We start from the raw sequence: 23,787 nt of genomic DNA, 5'->3' as shown, positions 1-23,787 counted from the left end.
TGCCAGTGTTCTCAGGGTTAATGCAAGTTTTATGACAGACTTAAAACAGTGTTAGTAAGGACTTAGTGTTAACTAAAACGAAATGTTAACAGAACTAAATAAGTAACAACAGAGTAGACTGGGATCATTACTGAAAGAACTGAAACTGCTGTCAATAAGCACGTGTACGGCTACAGAGACAATTACACGCTATGCAAAGACACATACCAAGTCTTTGGGAAATACTCAAGCCTCATCAACTGAGGAAAGCTACTTTTACTAGTTTTAGAGGAAGAGGAGTCTGACTAACAGTGTGGAAAAGGGCATTAGCTAATTAAAGGCCACAGACCAGCGTTCATTTACATAAAAGCCTGTCAACTATAAGGAAGTACGCTGTACTCAGAAAAGAAAGGGTCATCACGTAAGTGTAAATCAAGGGTCCAAGAATTCCTTACGTATTCCAATGGTTAACCTGCTTCTGCCCATTTCTTCCTTAGGCACAGCATATAAAATACAAATTTCAAGTTCTTCAAGAGACATTCTTGGAACCATGCTAATTTTTACTAAATGCAAACTACTCTGCACAGAGTTAACAAAACTAAAGAGTTAAAGTTAGAACACACAGAGGACAAAGGCGAGCAGAGAGAACTTGCCTGCAGAGGAGTGCATCACAGGCTCAGATGCAGCAGGAAGAGCAAAAAGTGTCTCATCTGAAAAACAAATAGAACACAACCTCAGCAGAAACGAAGGCAAAGCTGGAAGGAGACTACAGGTAAGAGGAGCAAGCAAGCGTTCAGTTTGTAATGAGTTAACACAAAACCTTATCTACGGAGAAAAGCCAGGAGGAAAAGGAAGTTAGGAAAAGTAGTATCATTAATTAATTCAGATTAAATCATCACGTATATTACAAAACTGATTAAACGCTATCCTTAGAACCTATCATTGGTCAAAAGGTAGCAAGGTGTTTAGGTAAAAGAAAACATGAACAAACATGGCTTTAAGATACTATTCTTACTTATTAACACATTGCTCCCGAAGCTTCTGACTCATGTTTTCAGATAGGTAAATTGTCTAGTCTTATTCAAGCCAAAAATAAAAAAGATGTACTTGAATAAAATTAATAACTACATTTGTTTAATCTTTTGTTTAAACCGGCTTATGCTCGATTCAGAAGAAAACTTTCAGAATATGTTGCATTTTCTCCTACATTCCAGGTTGTCTATCTTTAAATAAAAAGATTCTAACAGTCATTGTACACTGTTCTTTGAAGACATCAGTCCTGTGTGTCGTCGTCCAAATGCCGGAGTCCAGAATACAGAGAAAATACTAGTTATTGTAAAGAAGATACTTATAATTATTTATTTTGTTTAAAATTAACACTGGCTGAAGGCTTACTTTAGGCCACTTGTTATTCTAAGTGTCTTACAGGCAAGAATTAGTTTTACTCCTTACAACACTGTTGTTACAGTGTTGTTGTAAGTACACTTTAACAGATTAACAAAAAGTGGAGTCACAGAGCTCTTACCTCACTCAACTTTACACAACTAGTGAGTGGGAGACTCAGGCACTTCCAGAGCCCATTTCTTAAGTATTACATGCTGTACGCTAGCACACTGCACAGTACCTGCAGAGTCGGAAGATGCTAAGGAGCTGTGGTTTAGACTAGACAAAGGTCTCTCTCAAAAGACAATCTGAAACAGCCTGAGGAATGACAGAAAGGTATTACATTAAGAGAGAAACCCTAATAAAAAGATTTGGACACTTTTATCTGGAAGGCACAAGCTAGACAAGGCTGATACAAATAAATAAAAATCAAAGAGATGCAGCCATCACAAACCCTTGTCCTCCCGGGGTAGCTCTCGATGAACAGGAGAGCTCAATTCACAACGTAATATAAACTTTAGATCTATGTGGACATGATGTCATACTTCAGGATTCTGAGATGGGGTGGGGAGGAGCAAATCCATGAACTGTGCTTAAAGCCATCTTCTACGACAATGGACTTACACATACCAACAAACATGAAGACAGTGCAGGACCGGGCCACATTTCCTCCTATCATACGTGAAATCACCGTAAGTCAGAGCCAACTCAATGGCAACTAAACAACACAATCCTAGGACAACAGGCTGGGTGGGCCGCCCATCCAACCAGAATGACCATAAGGCCTGTGAGATTGCATAAAGCATACACGTGTGTATACTTTTCAAAGATGACTTGTTATGGTATCTTAGTTAAGCTACAGAGTTTCCCATTTGCCAAATTAGGGAGTTAAAACATCCCTTGCAGTTAGAATAATGAATTATAAACTTGCATAAACTGAGATTTGGGGATCCAAGAGAAGGAGCAAGTAATTACACAGCTGATCCATCTAAACAGAAGACAGCATATTCTTAAAACAAAATGGCTATCTTTTTCATCTAGACAGTATAGTTAAAGCCACTAATTCAGAGACCAATATACTTGGAAAATGAATTTAAAATATATATTACTATTAAATTACAGGGCAAACTAAACTACATCAAAATTGTGCCAAAAATTTAAAGAATTTTTAAAAATGTATCCTTATTCCTATCTAGTATCACAGTCTCTTTTATATTAAAAACTGTATTCCTGGCACTTGACCAAGTGAGAAAGTTTACAAATCAGTATTGCAAAGATTCGCTAAATTAAAAAAAAAAACTTAATTGTGTAAAATGGGATTCATTCCAGAGTCAACCACAAAACAAGTATTGCATTTCTAAAAACACTCAGATAAAAATCCAGATGATGTCACGACCATTTGGCCTTCAAGAAGACAGCTGCTCAGGCTCCTACTAAAGCAATCATGGACCACAGAAAAAACTGCCTAGGTTCAAATCCCAGATCCGTCACTTACAACTGTGTAACCCTGAAAAACTTTTTACCTCATCTTTCTGTGCCTCATTTCCTCATTTGTAAACTAAGTATAATATAGAGTTGCTGTTGTTAGTTGCTGTCAAGTCGATTCGGACTCAGGATAACCTGTCAGGTAATAGTAGCACGTGGGTTTTTTACCCTAAAATGCTGAGAGGGAGGCAGGGGAGAAGAGAAAAGAAACAACTTGCCCTAAGTCACAGAGCTAGGAAGCCAGAGGGCCAGGTTCAAACAAGTCTAACTCCCAAGTCCATGTGGTTTATCTTCTGAAGGATGTGTGTATGAACAAGGGTAACTGGGATAAACTTTCTTACTTTATCAGTCCCTCACACTTGGGCTCCTGAAACGAGAAAAACTGTCGCCCAAACAATGCTTTGTAATAGTTGGTAGATTAACCGCTTCTATTTCCCCATACGGTGACATTTAGAAACGTTAACGTGAGCCAGGCACGTCTGTTTCAGTTGTTCATTCGATCCTCAGAACCACGCTAGAAGGATAAAGGGATAACTTATGATAAACAGAGAAAAGACTGAAGTTGTCAAGGGTTTAATTTTACTTGGATCCACAATCAACGCCCATGGAAGCAGCAGTCAAGAAATCAAATGACTTTGGATTGGGCAAATCTGCTACAAAAGGCCTCTTTAAAGTGTTAAAAAGCAAAAATGTCACTTTGAGGACTAAAATGCACCTGACCCAAGCCATGGTGTTTTCAATTACCTCATATGTATAAGAAAGTTGGACAATGAGTAAGGAATACTGAAGGACTGATGCCTTTGAATCTCGGTGCTGGTGAAGAATATTGAATACACCATGACCTGCCAGAAGAACAAACAAATCTACCTTGGAGGAAGTACAACCAGAATGCTCCTTAGAAGCGAGGATGGCGAGACGTCATCTCACATACTTTGGACATGTTATCAGGAGAGACCAAGTCCCTGGAGAAGAACATCATGCCTGGTAAAATAGAGGGTCAGCGAAAAAGACAAAGACCCTCAACAAGATGGATGGATACAGTGGCTGCAACAATGCGCTCAAACATGGCAACAGTGTGAGGATGGTGCAGGACAGCATTTCAATCTATTGTACTCAGGGTCCCTATGAGTTAGAACCAACTCAATGGCTTCTAACAACAACAATGCTATTGGAAACAGAGGCAAAAAAGGGCTAAGTAACTTGCCCAGAGTTACAACACGGAGACATGATGGACCCGAGATTTGAACCCAGAGAGTTTACAAGTCCATTGTCTCTTCTTTAACCACTCTGCAAGACTGCTTCCCCTGGACTTTACTATATAAATTTAAAATTTTAAAATAACTATTAAATAAAATTAGAGATATCAGAAGAAAAATTTGATTCACAGTATTTATATATCATAAGCTCTAAATTCTAAGGCTAAAAACACCTAAAAAATATTAATTTCTTATTTTGAAAAAAATTAGATTTGACATAAGTCTTCCTTTTTCTGTAAAAGATCCGGATATTCACAAAGGAATAAACTCCTTTATAAGAGGGACTACATTATTAAGCAATAAGCATAGCATCTGAATTACTGATATATGTTATATACACAAGTTATATTACTGGCTTACAAAGAAAGGGTGACAACCCTCCTCTTTCTATGATCTACTCATAATGTCAAATTCTAACCACTAAATGGAAAAAAAAAAAAAAAACTAAATGGAATGAAAACTTTAAAATTATCAACCTCATTTGTACCATTCTGAACAGACAGCAAAAATAAGCATGAAAGATTTATGCCCACAATTATATAAAAACGGCTTACTAAAAACACAGCAGCATATTCCCCAAACAAATTGTCATTAAATAATAGGCACAGGGGAAGCCAAAACTTTTCCAAGAAGTCTTTGTACTCTATTGTCATCAAATAGATAATTCTGAAAGAACAATTCTACATACTATCTTGCTCAAAAACCTTTAGAAGTGTCCAGTTATCCACTGAATTACATCTAAAGCTCTCAGTCTGATACATAAGGCCTTCTACACCATATGGTCCCAGTCTACCATCTGAACTTAACAACCTGTCTCACATATGTCTATGCCAATCAAGCAATTCTCACCATGTACTCCCCCACCACCGGCAGATCTAATGTTGATATCCAGGTAAAGCTCAAATTCACCATGTTCTAGCTTGCTTTCTTTCTAAAATATATTCATCCTTATTTTTGTTGACATTTTTCCGTATTTCCAGGTAACTAACCTCAGAAAATTAACTCATTCAGAGTCACACAGCCACTTAATGGCAGAGCTGGAAAATAGTAATTTAACCCTGTCATACCATTGGATATAGACTATTTCCTTATCACCCTCAGTAAAACAAACAGAATCACTAAACTACTTGAAATGACGGCATGAAACATAAACTTCATTCACAAAAAACATTTTCCCAAATGATCTATCCCTCATGTTGGCCCTAATGCTGCTTTCATTTTCTTACCTGAGCTTAATCTGAAGAGTGTAAATTTAGACTAACTAGCTCAGTCTAACATACTTTGAATTCTTACTTCCATCACTTAAGAATCAGTTTCAAAACCAAAGGTTAATAAAGAGGTTTTGTTTTGTTTTTAAAGTAAATCATTTTCTTAAAAAGTAAAAGCAGCGTCAGCTTTTAATTTAAGCCTACAATTTATTACTTGTCAATTCCAAAAAGAATATGCTGTCACAATCTCACTGATGTCAACATACTCTTATAGTATTTCCTCTGACATGTTCATTTAAAAAACTCAACCAAAAATGTAACCAGTCACTAAAAATCATATCTAATTGTAAAACAAATAATTAAGTTTAAAACCACAGAAAGAAACTTGTTTCTGTCCATCAGAGTAACAGCACCAGACTAACCCTTCCAATTCCAACATAAACTACACCTACTTCTCACTTATCAACTCTCTCGTTATCCAACAATTCCCATTTACGACAATAGTAAAAAAAATAAAAATCTACCGTTCAACTATCCTGCACATTGACGATGAATGTCTGGCAGTAACCAATGCTGAGGTGTGAGGTGTGAGGTGAGAGTAATGCTGGCTGTGATGGTTAAGGTTATGTGTCAGCTTGGCTGGGCCATGATTCTCAGTGGTTTGACAGTTACGTGATAACATAATTTGGCAGTTATGTAATGATGTAATCACCCTCCATTTTCACACAACATCGATTTTCACATAATGACCTGATCTTGGAACCTAACCATGTCTATAAATGAAGAGCAGGTGTACAAAACTGGGCAAAATATGTGACGCAACTGTCCTGAGCTATCAGACAACAGGCAGTACAGGAGTGTGATTCCTGAGAGGAGAAGGCAGAGGAAGGACTGCCCTGGCTTTCTGCCCCAGGCACTTTCCGGTCCACAGCACAGAGAGGAGAAATGTGAGCAGAACACTGTGCTCTGGCTGAGCTGAGAAGGCAGGCTAGAACTGGGGGCTACCGAGTTGTCGGGAATTTGTAGGGCAGGGTAACAGAGGAAAGCTTCATAGAGAAGGAACACCAGAAAACTGGACGGAGTTCCTTTTAAACCTTTGGCTGAATACTATGCTGCCCATAAACAGCATGGGACTCAGCAAAGCCTGGCAGAGAAACCTATGGGAGAATATCCGTTCAGTTCACAACCTAGTTGTGAACTGAATGGATATTCTGGAGATCACACAGCACTCAAAGACCTAAGAGTTCTGACCAGCCAGTGTGGAGAGGCCGTGCTGAACACCCTAACACCCAGACATACAACTGAGATCCCAGAGAGGTCACACCTTAAAAGCTGGACTACCCTACCAGAAGTGATACTCCAGACCCAGGGTCAGCAAACTGTGGCTTGTGTGCTGAGGTTTTATTCGAACACGGTCGCGCCCATTCATCTGCATACTGTCTACAGCTGCTTTTGCACTATGAGGGCAGAGATGAGTAGGACAGAGACAATACGGCCTGCCTGCAAGTCTGAAATAGTTATTATTTGACCCTTTAAGAAAAAGCCTGTCCAGCCCTGCTTTCAACCTACTCTAACATCAAGACTCAAAAGAATAAAACGGATCTGTCAGCAAATTAACTGTGTGCCAGAAAAAAACTAACAACACTGCATCCACAACACCCAGTATAAAATAAAAAAATTACTGGACGTGCAAAGAAGAAAACATGCTCCATAAATAAGAAAAAACAAACAGCCAACACACACCCAGAATAATGGAGATGCTGGATTAGCAAACATTAAAGTGGAAATTAAAGTAGCTGTTAAAATATGCTAAGTATGTACAGGGTCACTGTTAGTCAGATCGACTCGATGGCAACCGTTGGGTACAGAAAAGATGGATATGGTGAGTGAATAGAACATAATGATAAACACAGACTAGAATAAAGAACCAAATGGATATAATATCACTTAAAATTGCATCAACTGAAAGAAAAAGTCATTAGAAGAGCTTAAAAGCAGACCGGACAATGCAGAAGAAAAGATTGATAAAGAAAGGGCAACAGAAACTATCCAAACTGAAACACAGTAGGAGAAAAGAGGCTGGAAAGGGGGAACGAAAATACACACAGCCTCAGTGACCCATGGGACCACACCAAGCAGTTGGAATCCACTCCCAAAAAAAAGGTGACAATGACTGAAGCAGGGAAAAAAACACGTAAAAATACACTGACCTAACATTTTAGACAAATGTGGTAGAACCCGAAACACCATGATCAAGAAGAAAACCACGACTAGGCATGTCATAGACGTCAAACCGTTGAAAATCAAAGGTGATCTTTAAAGCATCGAAAAGGAAAAAGGCAGGGGAACGATAATGAGAATGGCCTGACCTCTCACTGGAAACAGCGTAATTCAAAAGACAATGGAACAACTTTAAAGTAATGGAAAAAATGGTCAATCTAGAATTGTATATGCATCAAAAATATCCTTAAAAAATAAAGATGGATAAAGACATTTTCAGGTAAAAAACTAAAAATGAAAGTCAAAAGAATTCATCCCCAAGAAATCTACTCTACAAGAACGTTAAATGACATTCTTCAGACTGAAGGACAATAACACCGGAAGGAAACCTGGATATACATGAAGGATAAAGGATGGCAGAGCTAATGAATACATGAGCAAATATAAAAGATGCTTTATCAATTCTCAAATTTCTTTAAAGGTTAACTGAATTTTTGAAGCACAAATAATTACAATCTACTGTGTGGTTTATAACACACGTAGAAGTAAAACATATGACAACCAAAGCAAAAAGCTAGGTGGGTATCTGGAAATATACTGTTATATTACACGTGAAAGTTCTTACATTACATACAATATTAATTCTTGGTAATCTGTGATGAGAATGCATTCCGTAATGTCTAGGGCGGCCTCTTAAAAAATAAAGAGGTATAGCTAAAAATCCAACAGAGGAGACAAACCTACATATTAAAAAATATTCAATAAACCCAAAAGAAAACAGGAAAGAAGGAAAAAAGAACAAAATACAGTTGGAACCATGAGAAGGCAATGATTTAAACCAATCATATTAATACTTACACTGAACGTAAACAGCCCCAATTAAAAGGCAGAGAATTTCGAACTGGATAAAAACTCTATTATGTGCCGTTTACAAGATACATACTTTAACTATAAAAAACTAATGCAAAAAGGTGTATCATCCAAGCACTTATCCTATGAAATCTGTATTAACGTTAAGCAAACAAAGTAGACTAAATGACAACAAGAGATAGAGATGTTTGCTAACGTTAAATGGATCAATAAACATAACACACTAAATTGACATGAAAGTGTATGCAAAATCCACAAAGCAAAAACCAAAGGGATTTATAGAAAACTTCAGAACTGTGAACACTCACCTCTCAGCTAACCGACAGACACACACACACACACGCAATCAGAAGGTTACAGTTGACTGGGACGACATTGCCAGCGAGCCGTGATGGCTTGCAGGTTGCGTGATGCCGGAAGCCCTGCCACAGGCACTTCAAACACCGACAGTGCCACCCGGAGCGGACGGGCTTCAGTGCGGCCTCCAGACTAACAGACTAGGAAGGGAGCCCTGGTCACCTACTGCCGAAAATCAGCCAGTGAACACCCTGGATCTCAACAGAACACCGTCCAACACGGTGCTGGGAGATGGTGCCGGGCTAGGCCGTGTTTCCTTCTGCTGATACCACGGCAACCACCACCAACATGCATGAACAAACCTGGCTTTTATGGACCACTACAGTCAACAACAGAAACACGTTCTCTTCAGGTACACATGGAACATTCACCAAGACAAACCATCTCCTGGGCTACAAAATAACTCTCAATAAATTTAAAAGGACTGAACTCATGCAGTTTGTCTTCTCTGACTACAGTGAATTAAACTACAATCAGTAACACAAAAATTAACTGGAAAATCCCCAAATATGTGGAAACTAACTACACAATTCTAAATAACCCATTGCCCAAAGAAAATATCACAAAGAAAATTAAAAAGTATTTTTAATCAAATGATAACGAGAATTTGTAGGATACAGCTAAATCAATGCTTAAAAAACCCAACCTGCTGCCGTCGAGTCCGTTCCAATTCACAGCAACCCTAAAGGACAGAGTAGAACTGCCCTATAGGGCTTCTAAGGCGTAAACCTTTAAAGGAGCAGACTGCCACATCCTTCTCCACAGAGCAGCTGACGGGTTCAAACCAATAACCTTTCGGTTAGTAGCTTAGTGTTCAACCACTGTGCCACCAGAACTCCCAAGCAATGCTTACAGAGAAATTTAGAGAGTAAAGTCTGTGGAAGCCAGAAACTGTGTAAGGGAGAAATCTGTCAGAGGAGAAAAACTAACATCTTCCACCAAAACAAGCACTAGAAAAGTGTTAAGACACAACTCTAAATAATTTCCCTGTCAATCGCAGAAAACTTGCAAGGCCCAGAAAAATAAGGCAATTCCACTGAGTTCTGGCTCTCACAGGTTTCACTGTAGCTCTAAATGCTTTTAGAAAATAGAAGGCTTAAAATAGAAGTTTAAAGCTTCTACATTAAGAAAATAAAAAACAAGGGCAAATTAAACCCAAATATATAGAAGAAAATAGAGTAGAAATCAACGATACACAGAATGGACAAACTAGAGAAAAACTAATGAAACCAAAATTGACTCCTTGAAAAGATCAATAGAATTCATAATCCCCCAAAACGGTCATGAAATAAAAAGAGAAAAACAGGTATCAGAAATAAAACCCCACTGCCATCGAGTTGATTCTGACTCAATGTGATCCTACGGGACAGAGTAGAACTGCCCCATAGGGTTTCCAAGGCTGAAAATCTTTATGGACGCAGACTGCCCCATAGGGTTTCCAAGGCTGAAAATCTTTATGGACGCAGAACTGCCCCATAGGGTTTCCAAGGCTGAAAATCTTTATGGACGCAGAACTGCCCCATAGGGTTTCCAAGGCTGAAAATCTTTATGGACGCAGAACTGCCCCATAGGGTTTCCAAGGCTGAAAATCTTTATGGACGCAGACTGCCCCATAGGGTTTCCAAGGCTGTAATCTTTATGGACGCAGACTGCCCCATAGGGTTTCCAAGGCTGAAAATCTTTATGGACGCAGAACTGCCCCATAGGGTTTCCAAGGCTGAAAATCTTTATGGACGCAGAACTGCCCCATAGGGTTTCCAAGGCTGAAAATCTTTATGGACGCAGAACTGCCCCATAGGGTTTCCAAGGCTGTAATCTTTATGGACGCAGACTGCCCCATAGGGTTTCCAAGGCTGTAATCTTTATGGACACAGAACTGCCACATCTTTCTCCCATGGAGTGGCTGGTGGGTCCAAACCACCGACCTTTCGGTTAGCAGCCAAGCGCTTGAACTACTGCACCACCGGGGCTCCTATCAAATAAAAGAGGGTCCTAAAAACATAAGAGAATATTATGAACACTTTATGCCAGTAAATCAGACAACCTAGATGAGTAAATAAATTCCTTGGTGCTCATTCACCAACATAAAATGGACAAATTCCTTGAAAGACACAAATTACCAAAACTGACACAAGCAGAAACAGAATATCTGAATAGCACCATATCACTTAAATAAACTATGTCTGTAATTTAAAACCTTCTCTGTAAAGAAACTTCCAGGCCCAGATGGCTCGGATTCTATAAAACATCTAAGGAAAAGCAGTACCAAGATTACACAAACTCTTTTAGCAGATAAAGGAAGAGCAAATACTTCCTAAAATTTTTCACAGACGTGTGCATTAATATCGTAACCAGACAATAAAAAAAAAATCACAAGAAACATTCCTCACGAACATACAAGCAAAAATCTTTAACAAGATGTTAGTAAATTTAATCTACTGATTCATAAAAAGGATAGTCACTACCAAGTGGAGTTTATCCCCAGAATGCAAGGCTGATTCGACATTCAAAACCAAACAATGAAATTCACCCTATTAACAAACTAAAATAATTTTACCACAGGATCACCTCAATTAATGCCAAAAGGCATCTCACAAAATTCAACATGCATTATCACAGATATACTCAGCCAACTGGGAACATGGCTGTTAGCTACCATAGAGTCAATTCCAACCTAAGGGTCAGGGCATTTAGGAAAAATATACAGCTATCTTTTTTTTTTTTTAATCATACTTAACAGTGAAAGACTAAACACTTCTATTCAAGATCCAGATGAAGGCACGGAATCCACTCTTGCGACATCTGTAGCATAAAGATCAAAAGGGAAAAGTAGAACCATCTTAATTGCCGATAACAGGTCTGTGCAGTTAGAAAATCCAAAGGAATAATAAAAATTCTACTAGAACTAACAAGTGAATGTGAATTAAGTAAGGGTGTAGGATAGATATAAAGACAGTATAACAAAAATCAACTGTATTTCCATATAGGAGTAAATAACAAATGGAAAAGGACTTTTTAAAAAATATCATTTACAATAACAACAAAAGCCAAAATAGCTGGGGAAAAATATAACAAAAGATGTACCAAACCTCTATGCTAACAAGTATAAAACACTGCTGAGAGAAATAAAAGGAGACCTGAACTATGAAGATATACCATGTTCATGGATGGAAAGACTTAACTGAACGTCAAGAGACAGTTTCTCTATGAGTTTCTCTGGTTTTCTGCACATCTTGCAAGCAGAGGCATTGCCTTTGTTCCTGACTTTTTAAACATGTTTGCATAACGAACAATCTTGAAAACCAGTGTCTCCTTCTGGGGCAATGGGCAGGCTTACTTACTATGCAGCATAAAAGGCTCAGGTTTCCTAAGCTCGGGGTTCCTCTCCTGTAATGCAACCCACTGTACATACAGGTGTTACCTAGCCCTCTTCATGTTGCCCTGTGAGAAATGGGGCTGAGGAAACATGCCCCAAAATGCTAATACTCTGTCTATACAGTAAAATCCTTTCTCTGACCCAGGCATCTTGTGTTTTCTGCCAACATTCATGTAACTACGGCAGGCTAACTTACTAGCTGGAAATTAGTTAAAGTCTTAGACCCTAAGATGACAATTCTCCCCATGCTTAACTAGAGGCTCAATGCAATCCCAACCAAACTCCCAGCAGGCATTTTGTACAAATTAACAAGCTGATTCTAAAACTTATTTGGAAACAAAAAGGACCTAATAGAGGCAAAACAATTTTGAAAAAGATCAAACTTGTAAAACTATAGTAATTAAAACAGTCTGGTATCAGCATAAGCATAGAGAAATCAATGGAACAAAACAAAAGTACACAAATAGACACTCTTATATGGTCAATTGATTTTTAACATGAGCACTGAAGCAATCAAATAGGAAAAGTTTTTTTTTATTTTAAACATGTACTGGGACAGCTGGATATCTATGTGAAAAAAAGTAAATCTGAACCTGTAGCTCATACCATGCACAAAAATTAACACAGATCATAGATGTAAACATAAAAGCTAAAACCATAGAGCTTCTAGAAAAAAACATAGAATGTCTTCACAACCTTGACGTAGGTAAAGATGTCTTAAACAGGGCACAGAAAGCACTAACCATAAAAGAAAAAACTGATAAATGAAGGCTTCTTCAATATTATTCACATTTATGATGTTTCACTTTAGTACCAACAACAATCTGTTGTTTCTAAAAGCTACTTTTAACACTCTTCTGACAAAAGAATGTCCTGGAAAGTTTTTAATTATTGGATTCATGTTTAACATCATCTTGTCACTACAAAATGTGCTCAGTGAACTTGTAAAGTTAGGGAGAAAAATGTGCAGGCAGACCCAAGCCCTTTTCACAAAAGCAGTTCACAGGTATGTAAACATGTGACTGTACTTTGAGTACAACCACAAGACTCGTCTGGTTTTAATACAGCAGAAAATACATCTAAGTGCTTATGTTTTTTCCCTGTTTCATGTCCCTCTCATAAGGACAAACTCTATTCATCCTTTTGCTCCATATCTAGCCCTAAGCCTGGTTTAAAAAAAAAAAAAGATCCCAACTTTTTCTTAATTAAAATTGAACCTCCAAGGGGCCACCAATATAGCAGCCAGCTGCCAAGTCTGTTTGAACAAGAAAACTTTATAAATCTTTATCTATAGTAACAATTCTATCAATGGAAGCACAAACCATTAAAGAAATAACTTTTTAAAACTTGAGGGCCGCCTAAGTAAGGGATTCAGAGACTGATAAAAAGATGCTCCAATATTTGGGAGCTGCAGCTTCTACTGCAGGCGTATAGAGAAAATTTCTGACTTTCTCAAAACAAAGAAATTGTTTTGGAAATGAAAAAGCAGGAAGACTTATCTTTCTTTTCCAGTCTGTTATATAATTGAAAAGACAGAGCCAAATGGTCAAATATCTGTATAACTCAGTATTCCAAGTGTTTCCTATTAAACAGGCTAGAATACTAGACATTTATTTTTAAGGTCTGTATCTCACATAATTTTAAGGGAAATCTTTAAAAAAAAATACACATGCCAACAAAAACCATGTGTGTAGAAAAATGTAAATATCAGTATTAAAAATACATCCATACTCCGTAAACTAATCCATAAATGCAATGTACCACAATAAAATTCCAACAGAGGGAAAGGGGACTAGATAAGCCAATTTTAAAAATCAGGTAGAAAAATATATACACACAGACAGCCAGGCAAAGTAATTTTGAAAAAGCCCTGCCAGGCAGTATCTTATTTAAAAGTTACAGCAATTAAAAATGTTTGATACCTGTGTATGAACAGACAAATAAATGGTATTTCACCCATACTACCTGTATACGATAAAAGTGGTATTTCAAAATACCACAAAACAGTAAAAAGCTGTTTGGATGTTGGGACAAGTGGGGAATCATCTTGAGAAATAAAAGTATATCCTTACTTCACTCAGTATCAAATATGCTACAGACAATCAAAGGATTAAATGTTAAAATGAAACTATAAAAATTATAAAAGTACTAGAAGAAAGTATGGGAGTAACTTAAAATCTTAGAGAAGTCTTTTCTAAGAACTGCACAAAACTCAGAAGTCACAAAACAATAAACCTGACTCCATAAAAAAAATTTCTACACAGAAAAACACACCACAGAGTCAAAATACAAATAACAAATCAGAAAAAAATGTTTTTAAGATAAAGGACACAAGGCTAGTTTCCATACAATAGCTGTAAGACCACCATCCACTGCCACTGAGTTGATTCTGACTCACAGCAACCCTATAGGACAGAGTAGAACCGCCCCATAAGGTTTCCAAGGAGCACCCTGGTGGATTTGAACTGCCAACCTTTTGGTTAGCAGCCACAGCTCTTAACCACTACGCCACCAGGGTTTCCCCTATAAGACAACAACCCCCAAAAGGAGCGGGCAAAAGCCATGATTAAAAAAAAATCATTGCTTCAGTGACAGAATTCTTGCCTTCCATGACGAAGACCTAAGATCAATTCCTGGCCAGTGCAGCTCCTGCGTAGCAACCACTCATCTGTCAGTGGAGCTCAAACATTGCTATGATGCTAAACAGGCTTCTGTGGAGCCTCCAGACTAAGAGAGACTAGGAAGAAAGGCCTGGTGATTTACGTCTGAAAATCAGCCAATGAAAACCCTATGGATCACAACGGTACTATCCACAACCGATCACGGGGATGGCTCAGGACCAGGCAGCGGTTTGTTCTGTTGTGCATGGGCTTGCTGTTTGTTGGGGCTGACTTGAAGGCAGCTAACAACGACCCCATGAAAAAAATAGTCTAAAACATAAATTAAAAGAACAATTTGCTAAGCTATTAACTCATTTACCAACACACTGTGCTGGTAAAACACAGGGGTAAAGGTACTTCAACACATTGTTGGTAGGAATATAGGTCAGAAGAACCTGTTTGTAGGAAAATTTGGCCTCATCTATCAAAAATTTTGAACATGCATATCCCGTGAACCGGAAAACCTGGTGATATAGTGGCTAAGTGCTACGGCTACTAACCAAGAGGTTGGCAGTTCATATCCGCCAGGAGCTCCTTGGAAACTCTATCAGGCAGTTCTACTCTGTCCTATAGGGTGGCTATGAGTCGGAATCGACTCGATGGCAGTGGGTTTCGTTTTGGTTTTGGTATCTCGTGAACCAGTAACTTCACCTGTATGAATTTATCCTACAACACATACACCCACTCCTCACTTCGCAACATGGTTAGATTCCAAAGACCAGGTTGTTAGGCAAAAATGGAAGATGATCACATCAGTTCACAAAATGGAGAATGACTATATCATTAACATAACTATCAAATTACCTCATCGACAGCTGCCAAACCACTAAGAATTATCATCACTCAGCCAAGCTGACACATCACCCTAACCATCACAGCCAACGTTACTCTTGTCTCGCACCTCAGGGTTCATTACCGCCAGACGTACGTCGTTAATGTCCAATATGGTCAGAAAGTGGATTTTTTACTATTGTCTTAAATGCAAAATGTCAGATAACAAGAGTTGATAAATGAGGAGTGGGTGTATGATATCATGCACTTGCAAAGACGTTTATATAACGGTGTTCACAGCAAAATTATTTGGAACAGAAAAAGATGAGAACAACCTGAATAAAACATCAATAAGGGACTGGTTAAATAAAATATGGTACATCTACAGAATTCTCTGCAGCTGTTGAAAAAAAGAAATTACTTAGGACTGATACAGAGTGATCTCCAAGATATGCTGTAGTGAAAAGCAAAGCAGAGAACAGCTTCATACGGTACAGGTAGTTCCCAACTTACGACACATTCGGGTTACGACAAGCTGCACTTACGACCACTGTTTTTGGGGTACATCTTACCATTAGTAATATGTACTACATACAATGTTATCATGCTCAAGCCAACCCCCAGAGACAAATAAAGATCAGATTTATAAAGATACTAATAATAAAAGGCAATAATGAAAACTAAAAAAAAAAAAAAGTGAGGTACTCAACTTACGTCAGAAACAACTTAGGACAGAGTTGTTGGAACAGAACCTCACTGTCAGCTGGGGACTAAACCCTCCTTTAGGGCTGAAAAAGATGCTGCTGGCATAAGTCTCAGAAGACCTTCGCCTCGGTAATGCCAGGTCCCCCCATTCTGCACGTCTATGCCCTACACTAGCAAGCCAGAAAGGTCACACTCATCCACTTAAGGTGGCTGATGAGCTACGGCTCTGCAATTACAGCGCCCATCTCTGCTGCTGCTACCCCAAGAGGGACCTTCCAAAGCCTGTATTTAGAAACGGGAACAAAAAAAAGTCCCCAAGACTGTACTATTAGTACAGTGTATCTACAACATTTAACCCTCATTTAATTTGAGGTTCTAGGGGAGCATTAAGATAAATCACTCATTTGGTTGGTACTTAATATTGGGCTAGAAAAGCACCTTTAAAAACATACCATCTAAATTGGGGCTTTCAAATGTATTGCTTTTAGGTATATTACGAAAATAACTACACAAAAAACAGCTAATCATTGGACAATAGATGACACGCTCCATTATAGAAGTGTTTTACATACCATATGAAATCTTCTAACTTTACACTGAAAGACTGCTGAGTCACATGTTCACTGAATACAACAGTCAATACCACATAATTAGAAGCTTATCAAAGGTTGCACACATATTCATCTCAATTCAAAAAGGAGCTGCGGAAGCCAGTGAATTACTAAAAAGGGCCACAGGTTTGACAGTGAGCTTCCTAGGAGCTAGTCTGAGACATAATCCACTCTGTCTACAAGGAGCACACCGCTTGTTCCCAGCTTTTTTTCCTAGTCAGAAAATTTGAAATGGCTTAACAAGAGAAATTATTCAGACTCTTTAAGATTTCATCACTTCTATTTCTTGCTGTCCTAGATAAAAATAAAAGGGCGTGACATCCCTGTCTTTTGGAGGCATGCATTTCCTGGAACTGTCACATCGCTGTTCACTTGGGCTATAATTTATATTAAGGACTGACACTGAAGATTTAAGCCACATGTCTCTCAAAATCTTTTACAATTTCTACTATGTGCTCCTATGCCGACATAAATGATTATATAGTAAATGCCTTTATGATTAAAAAAACCTAGTAATTTTTAAAAGCCCCAAGCCGTACCTACACTTAGGAGTAATGTTCAATTCTACACAAATTTCCACTGCAACTAACAGTTTTGGACAGTCTGTGAAACGGACTGAAAAACCACTAACGTTCTTTTCTTTGTATTTATACTCATGGCCTCCGAGTTCTATCAATTCTTCTTTCTTAAAAACCTCTTTGTAACCTAACTATAAAAATAAGGAACTGCAGTCAACCACAAGAGTATTTCTAACCAGGGCTTCGAACCAGTTCTGCCCAGTTCAGTCATAGCCGAGAAAGTGACACCAGAACAGGTCCAAATTTTTTAAATTTGGATGAACCAGAACAATAACTGGAATGGGAAAAATTACAGGTGCAAGCTCCGCTAGAAACTTAATCTCCCTATTAGAGTACGAGCTGCATAGCAACCAAATCTCTTGGCCACTAGATTCTGAGCAGAGTCCACAACGCTGCCCAGTTCAAAGATGACGGCCAACTGCGCCTCTTTGACTGTGTCGCTCTCCACAGTCCTACCAGTAATCCAATCGCCCACATCAGCTCCTGAAAGGGCTACCACACCTCTTCCCAGTCTCCCATTCCAGGACTTCAACTCACAGTTTCTCGCTGTCCAGTTATCACTCCGGTTCACCCAAGTTTTAAAAATTCGGGTCTCTTCCAGCTTCCCTCTGTCGGCCATGACTAAAACGGTTCAAACCTGTTCAAAGCTCTGTTTCTAATTAACTTAGAGATACTTCTTACAGTATTGCTTCTTAAAGTCTCTTATATTTCTCCCTTCTATTCCATTTCCACTGAATAAACTAGTAATCAACCAGTTCGGGTCCTCCTCACCTCTCTCAGATCTACTACAAATGCTTTCTAAATAGTTCTCCTGTTCTTCCCAACCTATCTTGAATATCGTCGTCACAATTCCTTTTTCTAACACTTCTTTCATAAGGCCGTATCTCAGGTCAATCAAACTTCAATGGCTTCCTAATGCCTACAGCAGTAATTCAGAAAACGGGTGAAAACCAGTAAGTGTATTTCAGAAACAACAACAATAAAAACGTTTTTGGTTTCCTAATATAAACTACCAAAAGCAAGGTCAACTGTGGAGCCATCTAAGATACTCCACCAGTTTCACTCCATCAGGAACAAGGGAGAATGAAGAAAACTGAAGACATGGGGGAAAGATTAGTCCAAAGGGCTAATGGATCACAACTCCCACAGCCTCCACCAGACTGAGTCCAGCACAACTAGATGGTGCCTGGCTGCCACCACCAACTGCTCTGACAGGGATCACAACAGAGGGTCCCGGACAGAGCTGGAGAAAAACAGAGAACAAAATTCAAACTCACAAAAAAGACCAGACTTACTGGCCTGACAGAGACTGAAGAAACCCTGGGAGTATGGTCCCTGGACACCCTTTTAGCTCAGTAATGAAGTCACTCCTGAGGCTCACCCTACAACAAAAGATTAGACAGGCCCATAAAACAAAATGAGACTAAAGGGGCACACTAGCCCAAGGACTAGAAGGCAGGAGGAGACAGGAAAGCCGGTAACAGGGAACCCAAGGTTGAGAAGTGAGGGTGTTGGCATGTTGTGGGGCTGGTAACCAATGTCAAAAAACAATGCGTACTAATTGTTTAATGCGAAACCAGTTTGTTCTGTAAACCTTAAAGTACGATCAAAAAATTTCTTTAAAAAAAAGACCGACTGTGGATGGCACAGCATGGACTAAAGATCCCTCACAGATTTTCAGTCCTAACTAACACTGGTTTACAACTCACCCAGAGACTGGCTCAAAGTCATCCTTAGAGGTAACGTCAGCACTTCCGTCCAATCTGTCTCTATCTAGAGTTTCCTGCGTATATCCTCCAGGCCTATGTTAATCAACCACCTTTTTAACTTGAAGTCAAGTGTTCTCCCGTGAAGGAGAGGTTTTCTTCTTGTTTCTGAGCTAATGCACTGCAATGGGGGTGCTCCAGGCACAGCAGCTGCGCAAAGGTCAACAGCAAAATGACCACTTACCAACTGATGGAACTCAGAATTTACTCTAAAATACTGTCAAATGGCAATGTTCACAAACTTCACGATCTACTATACTCGGTAACAGAAACCAGGCTGCTCTGCGTTGCAAACACGCTCTGCACACTTCTCACTCCCTTTGTCTTTACTTGGAGCCCTGGTGGTGCAGGGGTTAAGAGCTCAACAGCTAACCAAAAGGTCAGCAGTTCGAATCCACCAGCCGCTCCCTGGAAACTGTGGGGCAGCTCTACTCTGTATGATAGGGTCACTGTAAATCAGTATAGACTCGATGGCAACGGGCTTTTTTATGTGTGGTTGTTGTCTTTACTACATCAGTCTGCATAGGCCCTCTGAATCTTCAAAACTATGTTTTAGCTCCAAAATCACAATAAAATTAAATTTCAGGAGCATATTTCTAAAATAAACAGTATTTGCTTAAAAAGACCAAATTATTACCATGGCCTGTTAGACAACAAAAAGCACCTGCGTGCCAGTCACCTCTCCACCCTCCTTTTACACCACTCTCCCCCTGGTTTTACTCACTAGCCTTCTTACAGATTCTCAAGCATCCAAGAGCCTTTGCCCCAGGAGCTGCTTGGAACATTTCACACATCCTAATTAAACATTCTCCATGGCGTCACCCAGTTTATTTTCCTCATAGCACTTACCACCATTTCAAGTTTCTTATCCATGTTTATTCTCTGTACCCTGCCCCCAGGCAGGCACACGTCTTGCTTCTTGCTAGGTCCTCGGAGCCCAGAACAGTGCCTATCTCGTCAGGCAATCAATAATTTGCTGATCCAATGAAAAACGGTGTTAGGAAGACTAGACTCATTGATATGGCTATCTATGACTGTAACCACCATGTTCCTGCATCTAAGAAAGGCAGTATTCTCTCATCTCCTAAGTTTAGGGTTCCAACAGTCAAGATTCTAAGAGAATGAACGCAGTTACCTCCTGGACCACCACTGGTCAAAGAACAGAACTCTCCTCTCAGTTCCTATTCGGGGATCCAAGATAACAAGGCAGTATGCTTTCGTCAATGATTACATTTCCTTTCTGCAAATTTCTCGCTGCTTTATATTTTTATCCATCACCTTATTTTCCCTCAAGTGTTTCTTTTTGATACAGAAAAAAGGAAAGACTGAATTACTTCTCATCTTCTAAGACCTTCTGAGCAGTGCTGTGGGGCAGCCAATATTGAAACGTTATTTCAGAAGCATTGTCGCACTTGGCTTACTTTCCCTGAAAGGATAGGAGTGAACTGGAAGAAAAAAAAATCTATTGTGTGATCTCAAACTGATTTTCTTTTTCTAGAAAATGGACCACTCACTTCTAAAATTCTACAAGGCTATGAAGATTTCTCAGCAAGCATTTATACTACCTGATTCTTGACCTTTTACCTAAAGAAAGGTTACACAGCTGGTAGGGCATTTTGTGTCCCAAAAGAACAACCTACTGAGCCATGCACCTAACAAGTCCCCCAGTCTCTAACAAGCTTGATTTTTTTTCTCTTCCTAAATAGCTTCCCAAGATGAAAAGAGTAATAAAACAATGTTCTGAAAAATAATAACAATATACAATCAGCCACGCATACGAGTTAAGATTTAAAAACTCTTGGAGACCATACAGGTTTATCACTGGTGACCTAAAACTTCTCAGAAATAGTATATCTAACCAAAATATTTCATTAAGCCTCATGGGGAATCTGTCACAAGTCCAACTGGCCGGGTTCCAGCAAGGAATCTACAGATTTCCTCTTCTTTAAGGATGTCAACCATTTTGCTGTCTCCCCAACCCCCTTAAATTATGGTGCATCGAGGCCGAATCGGTCCACACTAACAATGCCCCCTCCCCCTGAGAGCCTGGCAGAACTGCGCCCCCTCGGACCACAATGCCCAGATGGCGTCTCGAAGGCTCAGTTCAGCTGGTGGGGAGTCGCCACCTCACAAGCCTGCTAAACTGGGCGGTGGCAGGCTTGGCCAGAACCCTCTCCTCCCCAACTGTCCCCGCACCACACCACTGGAGGCGCTCTCCCTACACTGCGGCTGGGTCAGTGTGGACGTTTTTTTCCATGAGGCCAGCTCCCCACTAGCGCAGAAGTGGGGTGTGGAGTCTGGAGCGCAGGGGGACTGCCTACACTAGCGAGGGGGTGGGAAGGGGGCCCTGGGCTGAATGACAACAGCCCCGCAGTGAAGCTGCACCCTTTCCCAGACGGGCAGACAAAAGCCTTTCCTAAAAGCTTAGGGCGCCAAGGGCTGCCCATCCCGACACCAAGCCAGCCCAGTGAGTCCACAACCCCAGTTCCTCCACCCACACCCACTACGGCGCGTGCCCCACTTCGGGGACGCAGTGGAATGGGGACCAGAGGGAAGGAAGGGGAGAAGGGAGGGTCGGGAGCGGGTGGGGTGCACGTGCTCCCCGAAACCCAGCCAGACAATGAAGCCGGGCTTCCCCGGCGCCCCACCCGTCTCCCCCGTCCGCAGACAAAGCCCCCCGGGGTCCGGAGGGCGGGCCGGCGCGCGTCGGGAGCTGCACACAAAGGGGCGAGGGCGCGGCACTCACCCGCGGAGCCCGAGGAGCCCTTGCGCTTGGGCGCGGCCGGCGTGGAGGGGGGCGCGGCGGGGGCCGGGGTCCACGCGGGCTCAGCCTGGGGGCTCATGCCGGCCGGGGGAGGAGGGGGCGGCCGGGCCGGGGGCTCGTCGTCCTCGGGGAGCGCGGAGGGCGAGGTTGCGGCCGCGGGCAGGCTCTGCGCGGGCACCGTGGCCGCCGCGGGACTGGGGTCCCAGGGCGCCGGGCGCTCGGGGGCGGCGGAGGGCGCGGCCGGCAGAGGGCCCCGGGGCGCCGGGGGCACCAGGTCATCCCCCAAGTCCAGCAGGGGCGCGGGGGCGGCGGGCGCCGGGGCGGAGGGCGCCGGGGCGGGCGCCGGGGCGGGCACCGGCGCGGCGGGCACCGGGGCGGCCGCCAGCCCGGCGGCGGGCTTCCTCTCCAGCACCTCCAGCTCCTCCAGGTCCTCGTCCTCGTCCTCCTCGTCCTCCTCCTCCTCCTCGTCCTCCTCGTCCTCCGGCTCCCGCACGAACTGGTACTTGAACTGGGGCTGCGGCCGGGGCGGGGTGTCCGCCGACGAGGACACCAGCGGCGACTGGTCCAGGTCTTCCATGGCGGCCGGGCTGCAGACGGTGCTGCCGCTTCTCCGCCGCCGCGCGCCGGCGCTGGTGGGGGCGGGGAGCACGGAGCGGGCCGGGCCCACCGAGCCGAGGGAGCTGCAGGGCCGACGACTCCCGGAACAATGAGCCTGCGCCTCCTGCCTCCGCGCGCTGATGCGCCAGCCGCCCGGTCCCCAGCTGCCGCCGCCGCCGCCCAGGCGACCAAGGAGAGGCCAGCCGACGCCCCGCCCCTTTTGGCGTGACTCACCCTCCCCCCGGGCGGGGCAGCGACTGGCGCGGGAGGGAGAGGGCCAATCGGCGCCGAGATGGGCGAGATGGACAACCAGCCGGCCCAACGGGAAGGGAAAGAGATGACGGCGGGCGGGGCTTGGCGCACTTCCTCTCTCTGACCGGCTGGGCATGAGTTCCGTGGGCGGGGTTTGGACCTGGGAGCCCCACCCCCACCCTGGGTGGATGGGCGACTGGGTGGGGTCTCGGCCTTGCCCGGTAGCTGGAGGTCGGTTTGTCGTTCAAGTCCAGCGACCCGGAGCCGACTGCGGACCGGAAGGGGTCGGAGGGCTTTCTGGCGCACCACCGGAAGGGCGTTATCCTGTTGGGCGGGGGGCGCGGTGTGGAAACTTTCCTCCCCGGAGAGGGAAAAACCCATAGTGTGGAAGGAGGCCTTCGTGATTTAAATACACATTCAATTGATAAAGAATTTGAAATAAAAGATGACTTTTTTCCAAACTTAACATTCCCAACCCACCTCATCACCCCCCAAGAAGTTTGTTTTGACAGTTAGGGTCGCTCCCCGCCTGAACTGCAGCCCTGGAATGACGCAGGCAAATAGGGCCGAGCAGAGGATCGGGGCGTTTGGGGTGGAGGGCCTCGCGGTCCGCTCATCTCCCTCCGGGAGGGTTTTGGGCACCGTGGCTGGACGTTCACATGGTGGATGGATGAGTCACCGAAGAGAGACGGGGAAGAGGGGGAAGTGGAAACAAAGAACGCCTCGGAAGGCAAATGGGGTTCGCGTTACCTCCCCAGTCACCTTGGGCTCGTCCGTCGACATCTCGGATGACTCAGGCTTTCTGGGAGTCAGGAAGCCCGATACACACTACTTGGATACGCCAGAATGAGTCTGCTCTTTATTCCTCTTTTCCCCAAACTGGAACGTTTAGAGAACGTGGTTGCAGACCATAAAAGAATCAGCATCCGGAGGTTTATGGATTCTTTTA

General features: G+C 42.1%; 1 protein-coding gene across 3 annotated transcripts in view; it reads right to left on the bottom strand.

Moving 5' to 3' along the window:
- Positions 1 to 22,794, bottom strand: part of RTN4 (reticulon 4) — a 72,247-nt gene extending 49,453 nt beyond the window's left edge. For 2 of the 3 annotated variants that reach the window (XM_049870664.1, XM_049870661.1), the window contains exons 1-2: positions 21,972 to 22,794; positions 633 to 689 (exon numbers count right to left, since the gene is read on the bottom strand). In XM_049870664.1, coding sequence (XP_049726621.1) covers positions 633 to 689; positions 21,972 to 22,566 — 652 coding nt within the window. In that variant the 5' untranslated portion in view covers positions 22,567 to 22,794. The remainder of the gene's footprint in view (positions 1 to 632; positions 690 to 21,971) is intronic. The other variant, XM_049870662.1, reaches the window with a different exon arrangement.
- Between the last annotated feature and the right edge of the window lie 993 nt (positions 22,795 to 23,787).

Source organism: Elephas maximus, chromosome 26 (genome assembly GCF_024166365.1).
Source record: "Elephas maximus indicus isolate mEleMax1 chromosome 26, mEleMax1 primary haplotype, whole genome shotgun sequence".
Taxonomy (NCBI): domain Eukaryota; kingdom Metazoa; phylum Chordata; class Mammalia; order Proboscidea; family Elephantidae; genus Elephas; species Elephas maximus.
Note: the sequence above shows the minus strand (reverse complement) of the source record. Positions and strands in the feature narration are given on the sequence as shown.